The sequence below is a fragment of the Epinephelus lanceolatus genome, chromosome 9 (assembly GCF_041903045.1).
Source record: "Epinephelus lanceolatus isolate andai-2023 chromosome 9, ASM4190304v1, whole genome shotgun sequence".
Taxonomy (NCBI): Eukaryota; Metazoa; Chordata; class Actinopteri; order Perciformes; family Serranidae; genus Epinephelus; species Epinephelus lanceolatus.
The window spans coordinates 10,119,438-10,141,826 of NC_135742.1; the positions used below are offsets into that span (position 1 = coordinate 10,119,438).

The following is a 22,389-nucleotide window of genomic DNA, read 5'->3' on the forward strand; positions in this document are numbered from 1 at the left end:
AGATATATCAAAAAGCAATATATCACCTTGCTTACAGTATCGCAGTATATGGAACTGTAACCCCTGTATCATGATGCATATCCAACTGCCAGATTCTTACAGGTAAGTAGTAAAGGTGTAGTCACGTGCAGGTGTAGGTTATATGTAGGGCTATGGTTATCAATCATTCATTTTCCATTGGGGGTCACAGGGGGGCTGGAGCCTATCCCAGTTGACACTGGGCGAGAGGTGGGGTACACCCTGGACAGGTCGCCAGACTATCACAGGGCTGACACATAGAGACAGACAACCATTCAGACTCACATTCACACCTACGGGCAGTTTGGAGCCACCTGCATGTCTCTGGACTGTGGGAGGAAGCTCGAGTACCCGCAACCCACCCTGGGTTCAAACTAGGAACCCTCTTGCTGTGGCGACAATGCTTACCACTGCACCTCCGTGCCACCGGGAGTGAGTTAGGTTAATCTACATTTTGCTAAAAGGTAAGTTCATGTATAAGACGACTGTTAGGCTTAGTGGTCGGTTTCAAAATTCAGAAATGTGGACATTTACACAGGAACTTGACTCATTTAGACAAAAATCAATTTAAAGATAGACAAATTGGATAAAATGTTTGTTCAAATTTAAGACTGTTTAATGACTTAGAAGGCCTAATATTTATAAAACTGAATTGTTTAACACCCTGGTTAACAAAGCAGAAGGTAATGAATTACTTTGAGCCTGCTGATGTGCATTTAAAACAGTGTGGGGGTTCATTTTGACAGCGCACACTGCTGCTGAAGGGCTCCCATCTCTGAAAATATGGTTGGCCTTATCCTCAACTTTCATCACCTAAAGGGATAGATTTTCTTAAGTGGGGTTGCATCGGGTACTTATCCACAGTCAGTGTACTACATACATAGGGTAGATGCCAGTTGGCATGCCCCCAGTCTGGAGGAGGAGGCTGGAGTCCAGCATAGAAGCTAAGCAACGTACTGCAACAAAATACGTTTTACCTACCTAAAAAAAAAATTATCAGTTTGAGTGTATTGTTACAGCTGTGTGTGTTCTGTGCTGCTGTCCATTTTCCCTCCATTGTAGATCTGCCCAGGTGTGCTGCATTAGCTCCTGTGCCAGCAGCAAAGGAGAGAGGCCTCTGGTGTGGGGACTGCTGGTCCTGCTGCCTCTCAGCCTGGGATTTTTGTTGTCTTGTTTGCTAGCCACCTAAAAAAATCATTATCAGTTCAAGTGTACACTATGCTGAGAGTATTTTCAGTGCTTCACCTTTTTGTCAGACAGCCCTTTCCGATGTGAAAGCCTTTAACAGCTTCAGCTCCCCATCTATGCTCTCATCAAAGCCACCAGACTCCATTGACAAAACTGCAATATTAGTATTCTGAATACCGGAGCTGCTCGTCGACCTCTGCTTCACTTAATTTGTTAGTTTGTGTTATTGTATGACTTTGGTGAATCCAAACTAACCCTTTTAAATGCCAAAGTCACACAATAACACAAACAAACCAACTGTATAAGGCAGTGATAAACCAGTGGCTCCTGTTTTCAATGTTGTTAAATCGCTGTTTTTCTTAATGGAGTCTTGCACTGAAGAGTGTGTTAACACAGCTTCATTTTCCTGTTGGAAATCAGTCTGACATTAGGTTGAAGCAGTGAAAATACTCTCAATATAGCAAATACTAAAACTGATACTGATTTTTTTAAGTGGGACTTTTTTTCTGGTGGGTAAATACATGTTCTTGCTGACCCCTCCACAGCAGTAGATTGCTAAACTGCCATTGTTGGACTCCAGCCTGCTTCTGCAAACTGGGGGCATGCTGACTGACATGTACTGTATGTCACTTCAGTCTAATTGTCAAGCTACTGTATGTGTCAAATCCTCATCTCACATTGCAGAGCTGGTGAAAGCATGTTGAGGTGACGGTACAAAAATTAAAGACTGAGACAAAGAACAAAGGTTACTGAAGGTATGTTGGATTAAACTGAGCAAAGTTCACGGCATTTCCTGACTGCAGCATTCCTACCACAGTACAGTCCATTTCCTACAAGTTATTTAATTGAGACACTTTGCAGGCAAAGGATCTAAATCTAGACCCCAGTTCTTCAGTCAGAATGTACATTATACCTGCCAACACCGTTTATGGTAAATTATGCTGTATTTTCTGCAAAGTGCTCCTTCTACAGCTGAGTAGCAAATATAACCCACTTCAAAACTGAAGTGCCCCTGGTTCTAATTATTCAAATCACAATGGAACAAACTTCTCAAATCATTGCACACATGTACAATCTATCATCACGATACTTAATATGGTTAATATTAAGATGTTATGGGGGACTGACAGGATCAGAAAACACTTCAACAAATAACCATTTCAGTGTTAAACCGATTTATTGCAGATGAGTGCAGGTGACATCACTGAGAGGAGCAGTTTTTTCTGTCACAGCATGGGTAGGCAACAGTGGGAAAAGTAATAGTATTCAGTGGCACACTCACAAAAAATACTTTGTTACTGTTGGGGTTTTTTGCTTCTTGCAAAATGGAATTTCCTACAGACCATCAGCCTCTGTGTGAATTCCTAGTGCTGAATGCTCGAGTCAAGTCTTTTCATTTTACTTTCCGGCCAGCTGCTCGTACAGTTTGGGGACGTAGTCGTCCCACTCGGCCTGGTAGCAGGTTCCAGCCACTGGAGCTCCCAGGTTGTATTTCTGCCTGAAGCTTTGGATCTTGAACTTGCCGCGGCCATCTCCGGAACGGTTAGTGAGGACGGTCTCGGAGCAGGACAGGCTTCCTGACTGCTCATACACCAGCCACACGTACCTGTGGAGACCTGAGGGGGACAAGGACAGAGACTTTTTAAATGTTGTGTTGTGTTACAAACAACAGCTGTAAACCGTAAATTATTGATGCCAGGCTACAGATACAGTGTAAGCTTAACTGTGGCAAAGCCTGCAGACGTGCCAAACTCTAAACTGGTAGTTAGATATTTGACATATTTAACGACAGCCTTGTGGATAGTTTTATTTTATCTTGACATAAGCTGCATGTATTCTCACAAAAGGACAAGTTTCATCAAGAGAAATATGAAAAAAACATTAACAACTGTTGGTCTCTCTATCAACAACAGAGTTCAAGAACACATGCATTATACTCATTGTGGATTTGGTTTAGGTTTAACTGATCAAACTGTCTCAATTCTTTGATTGTATTTCTCTAAGCTTCATTCTCTTTTACCTGTGCCATTGGGTGGACCAGAGCCCACGTAGTCGGACATGACACAGCCAGAAGACACATCGTTCCCCTTCATGTTGACCACCAGAAAGTGGTGCCACTCCCTACAGTGAAAGGCAAAACATACATGTTTGCAATGAAATCGTGGAAAATAATCTTGGTCACAAAGGAAACCGGCCCAGACACTTTGATTTAGAGCTCCAGGCAAAATATAAATAAGCATGTATATAGTCTGCTGAGATCTTGACACTATTTGAAATCAGCAGAGTGCATGCACAGTGCACAGGAAGTAACAGGAAAGTGAGGTAAATGGGGCCACAGTCGCTTTGCAATTCAATCCTCCCATGAGTCCACCAGGGGCCAGTGTCCCCATGACCACAAGACTGGACGCCCTTTAGTTCTTTGGAATGCAGTGATATTACTCTGTGCAGAATAAATTTAAGGCAGATGAACCCCCCCTCCCCCCTTCGCTTCCAACCACTACTTGCATTTTATTGCCAATATAACAACTTTATTTTTCATATTATTTACTTTATTTGGGGACTGCATTTCCCATGAGTTGATGCACATGCATCAGCTACTCCTCCACAATGTTGTAGCCACTCCGCACCTCCCTCCACCCTCCTGTGGCTGCTCCTCTCACCTGAATTTGGGCTGTTCCCTGCTGGGAGCGTCAGGGTCGGTCAGGGCCAGAGTGTACAGTTTACTGGGGTCACATCCTTCCCACTCGATGCAAGTGGGTCGATTTTGCACCTGCGTGTGAACACATGTGAACACTATTAAAACTGGTGCGTCACTCTAATGTTTAGCTGGTTGCATGCCCGAGCTTTAGCAGCTGTAACGCCCATGTGAGGGCGCTATTCACCGTCTATTACAGCTGCAGACACGCTGAAGGCATTATGTAACCCAGTCCATTGTTTGCAAACACGCTGACACCCAATAATCAATTACAAAGCAGCATTTGTTACAAGAAATGTGTTAGCACTGTGCTACGAATATGCTAACTTTTAAGCTAACGCAGGAACGACGCTAAATTAGCAAAGTTGTTAGCATGGCTAGCCAACATTAGTTAGCTAACTAACCTGTGTTGGCGTGAGCACTTTGCCGAGCTCGTCGATTTCCACAGAGCCGTATTTAACAGTCAGAGGCTTCGCAGGCTTCTCCTCGACCTCCAGCAGGGCAAGAGGCCCGGTCCACTGGCTCAAATCTGCGGGCATTTTGACTTGTAGTCCGGCTGCAGACGCTGACTGTACCGTTACTGCCAAGCACACACAAACTGCCAAAAGTGTTGCGTTCAGGTACCACTAGGAGATATAGAAACTAGTGGAGAATTTGCGCGTTTAGCTTACAATTTAAAGCAACTGAATATAAAATATCTTAATTTATAAATCTGAAATCATGTCTGAACGAACTAAAGTAGATGCCAGTCATGTTTACAAGTTTATTCCCCACTGTAGCGCTAATAACAACTAATCGTTTTGATGTCAGTTCCCATTGGTTGATAATTACCAAGTTTGTCGCCCGTTTAAACCACAAAAATGACACTTATGTATGCTGACGTTGCTTCGTTAAGTCAAATGGGAGGTAAATGAAATTATTAATGCTTCTTGTATTTAGTACTGCGTGGTGAAAGGCATTTTTCCGAGCAATGTGACTACATTTGAACGACACAAACTGCACATGCTGAAGGTAACCGTTAGAGGGCGGTGTCGCCTCTCTGCCACATGAATTGTGATTGGCTAAAATGTCTGTCAATCAGATCTCCGCCCGAGCTGGTCCCTCCTCCAGCTCTCATGCTCCATTAACACACTTTCTGTTTCCAGACATCCCGTTTTTAGAAACTGGGGTCTGACTGTGGGATAATTATTTAACTTATTTGAGCGTATTTTACCTGTTAAAAAGTTTAAAGTAGGTCAGAGGTGATCAGTATAGTATTAGCTATATAGCAGTCATTTGTATTACATGATTGATGCCTATTACAGCCTTTATGGCAGTGCTTCATATTTGCATGCCACAGACCTTAAACACACAAACACAGATTTGTGGCATAAATCCCTATATGTGATTATACTAATGCTGACTTAGCTTAATTAACCCTTTGAAACTTAGATCAACACCACTTTTCTTGTGCTGCTTTCAGACACCAGTAGCGAGTCATAAAACCTTTGACCCCTGAGCGAATTGGTGTGATTTCTTTCATAAAAGTGGGCGGGAAGGCAAGGAGCAACTTGGTAAGAAATGTTCCACAAATTGCAAAAACATTAATAGATTTAGAGAAATATTTTTTTAAAAGCTAGGGAGAAATGAAATTTATAATTATCATTACATTATGTTACAGAATTATTATAATTTTTAAACACGTTTTCCAGGTAATTTCCTTGATTGCTTGTTTGTTCTTAACTTTCTTTTCTTTTCTTTCTCCTTTTTTTTAAACTAATGTTTTGGTTTTATTTATTTTAATTTCTTACTGATTTTTTTGTGTCATTTATTCTTTTGATGCTCATTACCTTCTTCCCATGCTTTTTAAAAAATAATATTCAGGTTTCAGAGGGTAAATGAACAATCATCCTATCATAACTTAAATCACACTTAAATTAATTCAGTTTTATTGTTATGGATGTCAGTTGAATTCAAATAAACACAAGAAGTTTGTGTTCTAGAGAATCAGCACTCAGTGAATAACCTCCTAAGCCCTATGATAAGCTATTATGGCAAGGCTTAACTATACAGACCAGTGAGCAGTGATAACTAACATGTCTTTGGGGTCATCGGGTGGGAACCTCCTTTCACCAGTGTTTCATCTAGTTGGTCCCACGACACCTCCAGGAGGCTACACAGTGATCTCTGGTGTCCCAGAGACACTCCCCTAATGCCAGCTCTCACTGCTCCCTGCACCAACCCAACAACCTCCTATACCTTACTTACACATGGCTTTCTCAGCCCAAACAGCACTGCCACCTTCAACAAACCCAGGCTCCATACATGCGAGCTCCAGGTAGAAGCAGTGCTGATACTACCTTTCCTAGCACATTCACCACAGTCTGTTTCACACACTACATAGCATAACTCCAATATAAGTTAAAGGAGCTAGAGAGGATAAACTATGAATGCTATGAATCCCCTACACCCCACTTCCACTGGACAAATCCTAGTTTTCCATCCTCGCTGTTCAGCTTCTGCTCCTAAGTCTGCATACCTAAGCTTTTTTCTTTCATGAGTCTTCCCAAGGAACTGTCAGCTCAATGAAATAAACTATCTGTTGACTCACTGACCACAACACTATGTCAGGCCTGTGATTGGTACAAACTATTTCCTGGGGAACAACAAACTTTCCCCCTAAATCTACTTGCATTTCCCAATCACAAGCACCTTCTAGGCGGTCACACCCTTGCCTCCTTACTAACTTATCCCTTCTGTATTTCTCCCCCTCACGGACAAACTGAATTGCTAAACTCCTATTCTTAAAACCTTTGCATTGCATCTAAACCAGTGTGTCTTCACTTCACATGGCAGGCTTGAAGAGAGACATCCTCAAGTCCTTCTACAGGTGTGTGGTGGAGAGCATCCTCACTTCCTGCATCACCCTCTGTACAGAGGATCATTGGCTGCAGCTTGCCATCTCTGTCATCCATCTACACCATCAAATGCAAGGACAGAGTGAGTGCCATCATGAGGGACTCCACCCACCCCGGACTGTTTGACCCTCTCCCCTCAGGCAGGCGGCTGTGTAGCATCCAGGCAAGGACAACCAGGCTGAAAAACAGATTTTTCCCAGATGCAGTAAGGCTGCTGAATGGTGGAGACCTTTTGCACTTTTAGACCATATATCTGCTAAAGTATAGTGTAGTATTACCTCTTAAACATTACCAGGCTCCTGCCTCAGTACTTTTTTTTTTTTAGGATTTTTGTAGCATAACATATGTTGGGATTCACAGGACCACATATGATTTGCCATTTGTTAAAATCTAAACGGGACATTTGAAGGCTTTTTCCTCTGTATGCTCTTTGTCTTCAAACAAAGAGAGCTATGTGACACCCATCTCCACAGGTCTCACCTCACACCTCAGTGAGACTCAAGTCCCAAAACTTGATTGGACAGGACTTTTACAGTGACATGTGACTCTGATGTCACAGGCATCTGTAGAAGGTCTGCTCCCTTCAGACAAATCTCTCTCTTACTCGGGAACAGCGGAGCAGCCCACACCTTTTTCCTGCTGGGCCTGGACCAGCTCAGATAGAACTCAACATATTTGGGGCCTCCGTGTGAAGCCCAAATTTAAATCCCTACACATACATATTTATAGTACTACTTAAATTAAAAGATTGGATTTCAGGGTGGGCTCCTAGATTCTCTAGGTATATACTGCATTTATTTATTTATTTATTATTCCACTGAGAACGGAGTACTGTATTTCGTTCAGCATGTACATGATGCATGACAAATAAAGCAACCTTGAACCTTGAACCTTGTCTTCAGGTTCTTAAAAGGTCATAAACCATTCTAAATGATTTTTTTTAAATCAAACATATACGGCCTTGAAAGTCACTGAATAATCCTACATTTAAATGTGTGAGGTCTTGATTGGCAAGAACATTTTATATTAATTAATTTATCATCTTATATTTTCATTGAAATGAATCAAGCTTTTCTGTGTGAAAGTTCACGTTTCTGTTGTTACAAATCTTTAAACATCATTCTGACTAGCCAAAACTGAATGACAGATATCTGTAACGTCATTTTGACTAGTCAAAACTGAATTACAGATATCTATAATGTCATTCTGACTAGTCAAAACTACAGTTACAGATATCTGTAATTCAGTTTGGACTAGTAAGATTCAAACTATTTTTGCCATTCATGTGTATGGGGTTTGTCATTTTGACTATCTGAAACTCAATTCAAGATATCTAGAAAGGACCATGTATATATCTTCAATTGATGATAATTAAAGATATCTTGAACTTGAATTATGACTAGTCAAAATTAAATTGTAGATATCTCAAACTGGAATTACAGATATCCACAATTCAGTTGTAGATATCCGCAATAACAATTGCAGATATCCGCAGCTACATTGGAGATATCTATAATGACAAACCCCATACACATGAATGGCAAAAATAGTTTAAATCTTACTAGTCAAAACTGAATTACAGATATCTGTAATTAGAGTTTTGACTAGGCAAAATCTAATTACAGATATCTTGAATAAGAGTTTTGACTAGGCAAAATTATGTTGCAGATATCAGTAATGAATATCCAGTCTAGCGATTAAATGTTAAAACGGCTTGCCATAGCAGCCTGGGGGCAGAAAGTGGGACATTTCTCATTGTTTACTGGAGGAGTCAAGCAGCAAAAGAAAATGACAAGGAGTTGTTGTGCTCTTAACTGCACAAACTGGCAAAATGACGGATGGAAATTGTATAATATCCCCAGGGGATCTCATCCGTTTGCCAAAAGAAGAAGATTATGGCTCCAGGCCATTAAAAGGGCGGATTGGGGTCCCGAAGGCCCTAAAGGCGGCGAGAGTCTGTGCAGTGCCCACTTCGTGTCTGGCATGTTTGTGTTTGCCAACATGAGCTGGATAATGAGTAAGCGTGTGATTTTACCATAGTTAATGAGACAATGTTAGTTTGATTCAGTAGGTCATAGCCTAACTAACTGGCCAACAAATTTCTCTGTCTTCTACTTTAACGTTTGTAAAGTTTAACATTGGCTCTCTGTTGTAACGTCAAGTTTAGCTTTTGTTGTTCGGTACTAACATTAGCTGCATGGCTGGTTTAGGTTTCTTGGTTCAGGCTGAAAATCAGACGGGAAAGTGTCTTCAAACAGCTAATGTTGCATGTAGTGTACAATTTTCTTTAACTCTGAATTAACGTTAATGCTTGTGCTATTGGTGCTCATTATGGCTGAGCTCGTAACATAGCAAATAGGTTAAAACAGGTTAAAAGAAACAATAAGCAGAGCTAATTTTATTTCTTTCTCTTTTCAGGAGCACCGTCGGTGGATTGTGATAGTCCAGATTTTGTTCCATTATTGTTCAACACTGTTTCCAGAGACGCCTCAGGAAAGGTGATAAGGTCAGTGTCATGTCATGTATTTGTAATTTTCTACTTTCTGGGTAGCTTGTTAACTATCTGAGCAAATAAGATATATTTGTATGACCTTCTTTATTATGTTATAACATTATCTCTTAATGTGTTGATTATTTGGGTTTTTTAACTTAACTGGACTGCACACAGGACTGTTATATCCCAAATTTGACTGTAGAGGGCAGAAAACCCCATGGATTTTGTGTGCATTACAATGTTTCTCAAGGTTTTCTCAAGTTTTGCCAGGTTTAGCCTCATTTATTAATTAAGATGTGTTTATTGCACATTACTGGATGCAGACCAATAAATTTAAATTGTAGAGATGCAAATGCAACCCGGTCATTAAAATGATTACAAATGGGATTTTTTTTCAGTTTTTTCCAATTTTTTTTCCTTCGGCGGCCCTCAGTCCAATGTTGGTTTCCTAAATTGGCCCTCAGCTATCAAAACTTTGAGAACCCCTGCTCTAGATTCTTCTGAAGGTATGCACAAGTCATACTATTTGTGTGTGTTTGTGTTGGTTGGTTGGTTGGTTGGTGGTTGGGTTAGTAGAGTGATAGAGAAACAGACAGATAGTCTGTGTGTTGTGTGTGTGTGTGTGTCTGTGTATGTTTGAAAGCTGATGTGTTGCACATGAAGAGTTAATTTATCTCCTTTTTGTGTTGTAGATGAACGTAAGTTTGTGTCCAGAAAAGAGATGCACTAACTCAACCTGCAGTACAACCAGCTCCGTGATGACTATGAAGCTCTGAAAAGAGAACTGTATGCCACACAGGAAGAAAACGAACATCTGAAGGAGCAACTTAAGCAGTCCAAGTTTGGGTTTGATTCCATAAAAGACACAAATGCTAAAATTATTATTTTTTAACTGGTTTACAGTCATTACAAATGTTTATGTGGCTGCTGGATATTGTAAAAAAAGCACACTTGTGCTTAAGGGTGGGTTAAGTTGGGAGAACCACCTCCTTCTGGTTCCAATCAAAGTAAGACTTGGACTCACCAACAGAGACCTTGTCTACAGATTTGGGCTTCCATTCTCAACTGTATCAAAAATATTAAGAGACTGGATATCCAACTTGTCCTCAATAGTGAAACCTTTGATAACGTGGCCTAGTAAGGATGCAGTGAGAGCAAACATGCCAAAGTGTTTTAAATACAAATGTAGGAATTGTCGTTGTATTATAGACTGTACTGAGATCTTTATAGAAAGAACATACAATCTTAAAGCAAGGACTGAAACCTGATCAAATTATAAGCACCAAAACACAATTAAATATCTAATTGGAATCACACCAGCAGGAGCTATATCTTTTTTGTCTAGTGGGTGGGGAGGTTGTGCCTCTGACAAGGTAATAACTTGAGATTCTGGCTTTTTGGGTAAACTTGAGCATGGGGACGAGATCCTTGCAGATAGAGGTTTCCCTGTTAGAGAGGAATTGACCAGTGTAGGAGCAACATTAAGAATCCCAAGTTTCACAAAGGGGAAATCTCAGTTGCCTGGTTCTTGTGTTGACACTTCACGTCAGTTGTCAAGAGTCTGCATACATGTGGAACGAGTTATAGGTCAGCTTAAAACCTTTCATATACTGAACACTGTCATAGCCATCAGCCAAGTCAATATGCTAGATGACATTTTAACCATATGTGCTGGTCTTATGATCCTTAGGGGGACTGTGGTGCCCCGGCAATAACTGTGTTTAGAGTCAAAGAGATGTACATTACTTTACATGATTGTGTCAGGCTTTTAAGGGCTAATGAGGGCAATGATCACTCACTACTTGCTCTCTCTGTCTCTCACTTACTCATCACTCTCTCTGTGTAGCCTGACTGTAAAATTAATAACAGTAATGAATAACTAAATAAATTTTATCAGACAGGATCATTGAGAGTACAAAAAGGTTGAGAACCACACCACAGAGCTATTTTATTTATAATGGCCATCTTAGGACCAAGGTTAAGGGACCATTTAGGAAAAACTCCTTTTAAAGCTGACATGCTAAGTATTAACATGCACTGACAATGTTTTAAATGCAATATATTGAAGGCGACATAATGGAATCAAAATGAAATGTACATCTGTAACCAAAAGTGTTTTCAACAATGACAAGTGTAAATAATTAATACTATATGAGCTCCTCTAACATTTATACCTGGAAATGATTTTTTTTCTTGCTTGTAAATTTTGAGTATTATCATTGTCTGCAGAACTCAAACTGCACTTCTTTCTGGGGATGAACAATATATATCAGTGCTGTTTGTGATTTTATGTAAATGTACATTAAGGAAAAAATAAATGGACACTTGAAGAGTCAGATGTGTTGTTTGTTGTGTTAACAGTAATGAAGTCAGTTAGATTTTGTCAGGTGTACCTATTCATCTTTGGTCATTACATCAGTTTTTCCTCACGTGCTGTTGTCCAGCATCCAGTATTCATCATCGTTGGATGTATCTATTTGCATCCACATTTCCATTTTTTGGCGTATCTGGTAATGTTCACACATGCATAGTGAAAGTGTTGGCAGCAGTCTGTGCACTTGATCATTTTGCCAAAGCTTGGCTTTTTGCAGTACAGACATTTGATCTCTTCAGCCAGGTCAGGGGCTTAACCCCCCGGTCCCCCTCATAAAAAATCACACCTGTCCCCTTCGGGACGTTTTTCGTCCTTGTTGAAAAACAACCATAAAAATATTAAATATCAATATTTTTTCTACTTTTTTTTTTTTTTTTTTGCTTAAAGAGGGTTCCCGCAGGTCCTTAAAAGTCTTAAAATGTCTTAAATTAAAATCCGGGTAATTAAGGTCTTAAATTGTCCTAAATTTACGTAAATTTGCTGTAGGTATTAAATTTTCAGACGGTGCGTTTAATGCCGATGGGAAAGCACAGTAGCCCACCGTAAAACATATAATAGTGTGTATTTGTGTGATTAATTTAGTATGGTGCCTATATGGTACGGTGTCGTAAATGTGTCTCCGCGATTAATAGCTGTTTTACGGTACGTCTGCTACAGACGCTGACGTCGGGCAGCGCCCCGCCATTTCGCGGGTGTCGAGGTGAGCCGTTGAAGATGCAAAATGGGGAAATGTAAATTTAACGAGAAGTGGATGGAGGAGGACGTATTTACCGGCAAACAACAACGAGGCAATGTGCACATTTTGTAAGAATACTTTTCTTTAGGGACCATGGGGCTCAAAGCCGTCGAGTCTCACATGAAAGAAGTAAAGCACCAGCGGTACATGGCAGCAGTTAGCAATAGCGGGGCCAGGCTAATCCCTGCATTGTTTGCAGCGCGACCGAAAGACGTTACAAGTTCAGACGCCACCTCTCAGTCGGCTATGACGAGATTCATTTCACCGCCAGACACCCAAAAGGCAGAAGTACTGTGGGTTCTGCATACTGTGACGAGGCACAATTTGTTAAGATCTAACGAGGACATACGAGACATCTTTGCCGCCATGTTCCCCGATTCCTAGCTTGCCAAGTCATTCACCTGTGGTGAAAATAAAACGGCATATGTCGCCAAATATGGTTTCGCTTCATTCATCAAAAAGGAGCTACCGCGCAGCGTGAGTTAGAAGCCATATGTTGTCATGTTTGACGAAAGCATGAATGAAGCGACAAAGAGCAAACAAATGGACCTTCATTTGCGGTTCTGGATTACTGATGAGTATGGCACACATCATGTCATTTCCCGTTACTATGGGTCGGAGTTCATGGGTCACTCCAGAGCCGAGGACATCTTGGGTCATTTCAGTGTAAGTAACGTTACGATTGTGTTTGAAATCACATATATTATTCATACTAAAGTCCATTCTCACTGAGAGCGAATTAAACATGCGGATTATTCTCGCGGAAAAATATAAAAGTTGATTTCATGGGTTCTTATGGAAGTTTTCACACCGGGGCGGAACTTTTGTGCGGTGAAAAAAGTTTCCGCCCAGACTTTGACCCCCCGCGGAATTCGCCGGCGGAACTACACAGCTGGGTAAATGAAATTGTTTGTTTATAGTCGCGCAGAGCCGGAAGAGTCCGAAATCCAGTCAGGAAGGACGGTATGGGAGAAAGATTGATAAACCTCGTTTCACAGCACCCCGTCCTTTTTGATAAAAGACGGGATGATTTTATGAACAATGAATTAAAGGACGTCTGGCAGTCTATTGTCCAGCTTGGTGGCTGCGGTGAGAGTGTTAAGTGCTAAAGAAAGTTGATGTTGACGCTTGCTAAACGTTAGCTTGCTAGCTCGCTGCTGCTGCTGCTACTCTCGTCCATGTTCACCCACACCCGTTCACGCAGCGCGGACTTTGAACACAACAACACGAAACTTCGCATCACGTCCATACCGTACCTGTGTATGGTTTGAGCACGGAAAAGCGCTGCGCAGATATTCCGCAAATCCGTCCCGCATTTCTGTATCGCAGCAGTGAGAGTGGCATTGGCAGGTAGTGGCACCCTAGTGGCAGTCTGCGGCAACCTGTGGCATCTCCTGGCACCCGCTCGGCAGTTCAGAAACGCCTCCCTTGACTCGCTGCCAATAAGGGCGGGGCCACATTTCCTGGGAAAACCCACTGGTCACTCTGCTTTCCACTTCCGCCATGGAGTCATGATGAATACAAAATAAAAATTAAGGGAAAAATCAGCTACTTGTTTACACATTTTAATGTACAAAGTTTTGCACAATTTCTCTTTGTTTTGCACTTCTTAATATTATCTAAATATATATTAATATCTGTTCCATAGCGTAAATGTGAATGTAAAATATTGTACATATTGTACTATTCTTATTCTTATATTTAATACTTTATATTTCCCTGTGTTTATATTATTATTTTCTATATTTCCTTGGTTGTATTACTTGTTTTACATATCTAATATGAAATACAATTATGAAAATATCTTAACATAAGTTGCTATGCAGTGCCAAAGCCTGCCACAAGGTGACAGGATGTCTTTGCAACAGCTGGACTGACAGAATGTAACAATAGCATAAAGGGTACTATTAACACAAGCTATCTTACAATATCAAATGAGAATGATCAATAGAGTGCAATTGTCCAAAATTTTGAGCATTTTAACTGTAGCATATTTAGGGCCCGAGCAGGAGACCTGCGAGGTCCCTATTGTTTTTCTCCTGATTATTTATTTATTTAAATTTGTTTAAAGTGGCATTAAAAAGAGCATTAAAAAGCATTAAATTAGATTTGCTGATACCTGCAGAAACCCTGAAATATGGTATTTATGGTTTTACATTTAGCTATATTTTCACATAGGGATTTGACATTGTGTATTTTAAGTCCATGTACACACACACACACACACAAACTAATATTGCAATATTTTGATACAGACCACAATGTCACATCCTTATGAGCACAGCTAGCCTGATTCCAGACCATAGACCGAGCCTGACATTATTTAATTACTAAAGCACTGAGTTTGTGTCACACAGTTCTTATGGTTACAGGCTATTTAACAGGCCGGGCGTGCGCCGTGGGTGTTCAGCGGAGATGGAGACCTCCGTGTTTCAGACGGGAGCGGGCGGCGGGAGGTCTTAGGCTTTCAGTGAGGGGAGAGGGACAAATATAACAAAATAAGATAAAATAGGAAAAACCTGTCTCCCTCTTTATATCCCTCGTTTAATCAAGGCGGAGGCGGGCGGCGGGAGGTCTGAGGCTTCCAGCGAGGGAAGCGGTAGAAACAAACAGCCAATGTGTGTGTGTTCTGTTCAGGTGTTATAACAGTGCCCAAGCATGAATGCATATAAGTATTTTATTACATTGCTGTGGTTAATTTGAGGTAATAGTGTTACTGTAGAAATCAGAGAATCAGTTTTTGCTGTTATATATTCTCAGGGAGATGATACAAGCTCTAAATCTGAAATACACACCACACACGTGTATTTTCATCTAATTGTACTGTGCAACAGTTAGAATAAAGTCTTTGTATTTGTATGATTGCATTTGCGTTTATACTTGTTTAAGTATAGCAAGTATAATGAATATAATGTAGGGATCAGTAAGAGGAATCGGTAAGGAATCAGACCGTTAAGAAGGAATTGGTAAGGAATCGGAATTGTTAAAATCCTAACGAGTCCCAACCCTAGACCAGGTCCAGATCACAAACCACTATACTTAGACTAGTCAAATCTGGACTAAATTAACATAGAGACTCAAGAGACTCATTAAAACACAGTTTCAGATTTGTGAAAGAAAGCCAAAGCTTTTTACTATTTTGACGACTATCAGAGTTTCTCTGTTGATAATAAGTTCTCTTTTTTATTCTATTCATCTTGGTTACTTGGTTTCTTAGCTTACAGTAATACTTTCTGTCCTCAGGCGAACCAGACTGAACAGCAACCTTCTTGGCCTCCTCTCTTTGTGACATTAAGTCCTTCAATGAATTGTCAATCCATGGGGCGCCTTTGGCTTTAACTGTGGACTTCTTTAAAGGGGCATGCCTGTTAACAATTTTCATAAAATAATCCATAAATAAATTCAGAGAATCTTCTGCATCATTAACAGCGTACACATCAGCTCATTTTGTTTTACCAAGTTCATCAAAAAAAAGCCTCATCATTGAATCTTTTATAGGTTCTAGTCAGTACAATTTTGGCATTGGCTTTTGGCAGCTTAGTTCTCCTAACCACAACAATATGTATTGGGAATACAGTAACAAGCATGATTTCCATCAAGGGAGCAGCACGGGATGACTTCCAGTATCCAAGCAGCCATGAATTCACTGTAATGGTGAAGCGTCTCACAGTACTACTCAATGCTGCAAGACAGATCTGGGACCAGTGGAGCTGAGTGGGGAAGTTACTACTCAGGTATTTAGCCTTTTTTTTATTTTTTAAAACATATGACACTCCATACAGGAGACATGTGCCTCATCCAGATCAATCAGACAACATGTGTCTGCCTGTGTGGCTTAATTTATTAATTTGATTTTATCACATGAGATTCATTACACAATGTGCTGTGTGTCTGTCCAGAATGTGACAACCCCCAAAAAGAAGCAGGGAGCGACTCCATCAAGAATGAGGCCGGCAACCTTAGCCTTCGAAGCAGCCAGGAGACGTCCACTGAGGAGACTGATGAGTCCACCTGCTCAGCTTTGATCTTGGAGAGATCGCCACAATCAAGGTGAACAGTTGGATAGCAAGTACACAAATGGAAATAGTGGTTAGTGGTTCAATATGAATGCAACTTTTTATACTCATCTAAACAAGGGACAGTTCTCTTGTCCATTTTTTTTTTCATCTAAAGTATTATTGTCCCATGTTAGTCATTGTGGCTGTTAATGTGTTAATGTCCCAAACAGAAACAGTGGCCTGAATTTGAGGCTACGTTTTAAATGTTAATTGGTGTGGTTCATGTTTTCCAGCATCAGTCCACACCCAACAAGAAGGATGATTCCCAGCTTCTGGACCTTGAATTCCAAGCAAGACAAGCCGTCATTGACTCTGAACGAAGGAGCAGGACAGGCCTACCAAGATTCTTCAAGCTTATCCCTGCTTCAGAGTGCTGGATCATGTAAGTAAATGTCTTCATTTTAAGTAGGCCTGTGTTTCCTTAGTCTGGTTAACAGCAGACCAACTGTCAAATGAGAACTGGTGTGGGAGTATAGAATCAGATGCATCTCATTGTTAATGAAAGCACACTGATTTACAGATGTATATTGTGATTTGTTTATAAAACACTCCACATAAACATGTTGGTTGCAAAAATATTGAATATCAGTATAAAAAATTCCTCCACATATACAAAGTTAAGGTTCACCAATGTGCTTTCTGATCCTCATACAAAATGTTTTGTCAACATGTGTGGTAAAAATGTGTACTTAAAAGAAATGTGTGTATCAGAATACATTTGTGAACTTTGTTTTTATATGTGGAGGTTTATTTACATTTGTATACAACACACGGCTCCCCAAATAGTTGCATTTTTTGATCATTTTTTAAGTCAGTGCAGGTATTTTACAACGACTCGCTCATGTCAGGGCTCCAGACTAACTTTTTTTAGAAGGCAGTGTTCAACATAACATTTTTTCCCCACTGCTCCCCCGGGCCAGTAGTTCAGAGTTTTACTGGCCCCTTGTATATTCTTACTGGCCCAAGTAAAAAAAAAAAAAAAAAAAAAAAAAGAGAGAGAAAAAAAAATGTGTATAAAACTTCATTTAATTTAACTTCATTTCATTTAACTCCATTATACCTCACCATAGTGCGTGGTGGTCTATATACAACACAGCCTCTGTCCACTTCTTAGATGACCTCACAACAGGTTTACAGAGCTTTAACTTCTGCCTGTATGAGGGAATCAGGTGGATGGTGTTGTGGTCAGAGTGGCCCAGTGCAGCGCGGGGGATGGGGTGATAGGCTTTGTTAACAGTTGTGTAACAGTGATCCAGAATATTCTTCTCTCTGGTCGGACATTTTATAAACTGTTTGTATTTGGGGAGTACATGTGTGAGGTTACCTTTGTTAAAGTCGCCAAGGACAGTAACTAAGGAGTCTGGGTAAAGTCCGCTCCACACATGGTAGCTATCTGGTCGGCGAGTGTGCGTTGTAGCCTACCTCCTGCACGTTGGCCTGCAGTGGGATGTAAACACCGACCAGAATGAATGAAACAAACTCACGGGGGGAGTAAAAAGGTTTGCAGTTGATGAAAAAAGATTCCAGATCAGGAGAACAGTGCTGCTGGATCACTGTCATGTCATTACACCAGCCAATTAGTATAAAAACAGATACCTCCACCTTTAGTTTTGCCGGAGAGTTCCGTGTTATGATCCACTCTAAAGAGTTGGAAGCCTGCCAGGTGCAGCGCAGAGTCCGGTATCGATCCGCACAGCCACGTCTCCGTGAAGCACAAAACAGATGCAGATGTAGAAAGTCTCCGTTTTTCACCATCGGTAGCTGAAGTTCATCCAGTTTACTGGCCAGCGAAAGCACGCTGGAGATAAATATACCTGGCAGCGGTGTGCGGTGTCCGCGTTGGCGGCACGTTTCCCCCTCCTCTGGCGTTTCACTGCACAAAGGTGAGGGCACCTTTGGCCAAAAAGCCCAATAAATCCACTGAAGACTCGAGAAAAGTGGGATAAAAATCCGCTGGAGTTGTTCCCCTGTTCCCCTGCCTTACAACGTCACTGGCCCGAGCGGGCCTGTGACCTGTCAATCAACTTGCCCGACATACTGTTTTATTGGCCCCGGGCCATCGGGCCATGGGTTATGTTGAACCCTGGAAGGAGCACTGTAGCCCCTAAGAGATGTATTAATACATTTTTGTTCAGTCACAAAAAGGTTATACATGGGATTTATATCTTATCTGCAGGAACATATGAGTAGGCACTGTATTATGTGCATTAAGCCCTTTGAAGCCTTTAATCACAATCTTCAACAACCATGACAGATTTTAAATGCAGCTGAAATAAGAAACACTTTGCGCCGTACAAAATGAATGTGAACATGACGGCAACTCAGTTAAAACCACTAAAGTAACGTCTATAATAAATAAATTGCCTCTGAAATGTGGGGCACATTGAACCTTGCAGATTATCTGACAGAAATGATAGCAATTCACTTTAAGGGTAGATTGATTAGGTTAATTTTGTCTTTTTTTTTTTTAGAATTGTTCAATATTTTCTTACCTTCAGACAAAAAAGTGTAGGAGATGTTTAGTTTACCTGCTTGACTCCAGTCTGACTGGAGTCACAGTCGAGACCCCTACACACAGTCGAGACCCTACACTTTTTTTGTCTGAAGATAAGAAAATATTAAACAATTCACTTTAAAGTCAATAAAACAACCTCTAAACTATAATTGCATTTCAGCGGAAATGAGAGGCATTTTGCTCCGTGCAGTATGAATGTAAACCTGCACTTAAAGGTAACAAATAATATAACATCTCGAAAAAGATAAATTGCTGTTGAACTGTGACGTGCTATGCGCCATTCAATATGAATGTAAAATTAAACAAATAAAACATCAAAAATAAATAAGTTTCTGTTGGATTGTGAGGTGCTGTGCACCATTAAAAATGCAAATACTGCCAAACCGCACTTGTTTTGCAAGAGGACATCTCTCAAATTTCCCACTGTGCTGTCTAAAAACTCCGGTCCACTCGAGCATTACCTCGGGGAGGGGGACTGCTGTCTGATGGCTCTGTAACCCCCACTAGTGGCGGGCAGCTGCATGACAGTTAAGCAGCCTTGTACATGAATAAGACACCAATTGATTTAACTAACTAATATTTCTGGTGCCAACTAGCGAGGGGGTGGACGTTTAATTATTAAGATGACTAATTGCACACGTCCCTACTGCAGACAGAAGTTCTCTCAGACGGCATCCATGACCATTGAACCCAAAAAAATGTCTCCCAAAAAGGCACTTATCCAGTCAGAAGACAAAAGGGCCACTACATGAACACCACCTGGGATCTATCCGTGCACATGACCAGTCTTGACAGGTGCTATGAAAACAGAACAGAGATATTGGATAAAGGAGATACCCCACCAGCCTGTTCTCCCTCAACCCAGAACTTGTTTTCTGAGACGGACAGGGCTCAAACAAAGTTAACTTTCTCTTGATCTGTGCGGATGAAAAATGCAGCTTTAGTGTCAGAATGTTGGTAAGATGTGTGGCTTGTGGAAAATGAACCCAATATTTACTTTAGTGACTATAGGGTGAAAGAATTGACCATAAATTGTGATCACGTTCATTTTCCTCATTGACGACAATACATTCAGAGCTGCCGCAAGTCTCCTACGGGGGCGTGGCACTGACGTCACTGAATCAGGAAGTGAGCTGAGTGGGGTATCTCGCTTTGTCCATTATCTGTGAACAGAATCACTCAGATGATGACATCACAGGACAAGCCTTTCAGTACTTGAACTGCACTGGTTGTTAGAACAGTTTCCCTCTAGGATTTATCGATTGGTGTTGATTGGCATATCTGAGAAGGTTTCACATACAACAGAAATTACTTTTTTTTTAATCTTTATTTTTTTAGATTTTACTACAGGAGGATGTCAAACCTGAGAGTTGCTATGATGGACCCCCAGGGACTGTTTCCTTATGGTGCACGGAGCCAGTCTGAATGTGTATTCAGAGCATTACTACTGGCCCAACCAAAAAACAAGGAGCAATTTCTACCGCGGTACATGTCGGCAATGGAATCTTCTGGAAAGTCTCAACCAGAAACGGACTAAAGATCGCTGCTTTCAACTTCAAAGAGATGTGAGGTATTCATTTTCTGTAACCACAAATCCCACTGGGGCTGTGGGGGACTGGAGCCTATCCCAGATGACATTGGGCGAGAGGTGGGGTACACCTCGGACAGGTCGCCAGGGTTGACACATAGAGACAGACCATTCACACTCACATTCACACCTATGGGCAATTTAGTGCCACCTGATTTATTAACCTGATGTGCATGTTTTTGGATTGTGGGAGGAAGCTGGAGTGCTTGCAGAAAACCCACACTGACACAGGGAGAACAATTTTCAGGTAATGATTTGCAGTGTCCTAGCTAATCTGATCAAGGCCTTTGTTTTTCAGGTGCATTTACATGGACCCTAAAATTCCAATAATAGCCCAATTAGAATAAATCTGACCCATGTAACCACCTCACTTATAAGAGATGGGCCAGTCAGGATGATGGGAAAGAATTTTCAGTCAGGTTTAGAGGGATAATATTAGTGCCCCCAGCAGGGTCTGGTCTGCTTTTTTCACAAGCAAATCTGGTGAGAAAACGCACTGATAATCTATTTTAAACCACATAAAGGATATATTAGATAAGATATAAGTGTCAGTTGTGTCTAAACAGAGAGACACAAACTCAAAGAACATTTAGCAGGACTGAGGGCAAATTTGGGACATAACCAAATCAATGAATTCATCACTTTCACATGTTTCAGAGACATGCAGAATGAAAGATGGACTCCAGAGGCTTTCCATCAGTGCAGGATGTACTCCAACCAGGGTCACCTGACCTCAGTTACACCTGAGGCCCTGAAGGAAGCCTCTGCAGATTCTCCTCAGGAGAATACAGGGGCCATTAACAATGTAGTTGAGACAGCCCCAGAGTCTGAGCCCTGCAAACACACTATCTCAGAACCAGCGGTGACACACAGACCTGTTCCTCCCTCTACTCCAAAGAAGAAGGAACTATCAGTAAGGCACAGGAGGGTAGTCCTCAAACCTGTGGGGACCCACAGGCCTGTTGTTCCCCCTATTCCTCAGAGGAAGGAGCCAACCGTGAACAGGCAGGTGGTCTCTGAGAAGTCAAGTGGCGGCAGGTCTCCAGTACGAAGAGCTGTGGGGCTGACCGCTGCACCCAAACCTGTCCTTCCACCTATTGGCCAGAGGAAGAACCTACCACCAAGGCCAAGTTGGGCTAAGCAGGACCCTCCTAAGCTCAAGGAGCTGGAGGAGGGTTGGGACAGCGATAATTCGTCACCAGAGAGGAAGAGAGTTCTATGGACGGACAGGGAAAGGGTTAGACCGGTGTCTGCTGTCAGCATAAGAACACGTAGAGTGTCCACAGTAAGGGCTGCTGGTCAGCAGGAGAATACAAGAGCCATCGATGATGTAGAGAAGACAGCAACAGGCCTGTGTGTCACCACTGCCACCAAGGCCAAGTGGGGCTAAGGAGGACCCTGCTAAGCTGAAGGAGCTGGAGGGAACTGCAGAACTAAGTTAGACCTAAGTAGGGCCTACTGCCTGCTGCTTTGGTTAGGTAATTTGTTAGTTAGCTAGTTAGTTTGTAATTGAGGCAGTTAGGTTGGGTTTTCCTCCGGGTCGCTCTGGTTTTTATCCCACAGTCAAAAGAGAAATTTAAAAACAAACAAAAAAAAAAACCCTCTTGAATTATTTTATTCAAACTAAAGAAATATTCACAAACTCTTCTTTGACGTTTATGCAAAATAAAGCATTATAAAAAGTTGGAAATCATGTCTTTCATTCTTGAATTATTGAGTGTTAACAGTCAACACTGCCATTACTCTAACATTTTTAATCAACTCAGGTGGGCTATAATCAACCCCACCAAATTGTTTGTGACATTGCCATAATACACACTGAAGAA

At 41.3% G+C, this 22,389-nt stretch overlaps 2 protein-coding genes across 3 annotated transcripts; one reads left to right on the plus strand and one right to left on the minus strand.

Moving 5' to 3' along the window:
- Nucleotides 1-2,364: 2,364 nt before the first annotated feature.
- On the minus strand, nt 2,365-4,523 carry pebp1 (phosphatidylethanolamine binding protein 1). The gene is made up of 4 exons (XM_033619065.2): nt 4,306-4,523; nt 3,867-3,976; nt 3,227-3,327; nt 2,365-2,822 (listed from the first exon to the last, which is right to left on the minus strand). The coding sequence occupies exons 1-4, from the start codon at nt 4,438-4,440 to the stop codon at nt 2,605-2,607; spliced, it is 564 nt and encodes a 187-aa protein (XP_033474956.1). The 5' UTR covers nt 4,441-4,523; the 3' UTR covers nt 2,365-2,604.
- Nucleotides 4,524-15,413: 10,890 nt separating this feature from the next.
- On the plus strand, nt 15,414-22,296 carry LOC117253042 (uncharacterized). Of its 2 annotated transcripts, none has more exons than XM_033620377.2 (4): nt 15,414-16,136; nt 16,302-16,452; nt 16,694-16,842; nt 20,314-22,296. In XM_033620377.2, the coding sequence occupies exon 4, from the start codon at nt 21,225-21,227 to the stop codon at nt 21,951-21,953; it is 729 nt and encodes a 242-aa protein (XP_033476268.2). In that variant the 5' UTR covers nt 15,414-16,136; nt 16,302-16,452; nt 16,694-16,842; nt 20,314-21,224; the 3' UTR covers nt 21,954-22,296. Both variants share the same exon structure in this region, with proteins under 2 accessions (XP_033476268.2, XP_033476269.1).
- The last annotated feature ends 93 nt before the right edge of the window (nt 22,297-22,389 follow it).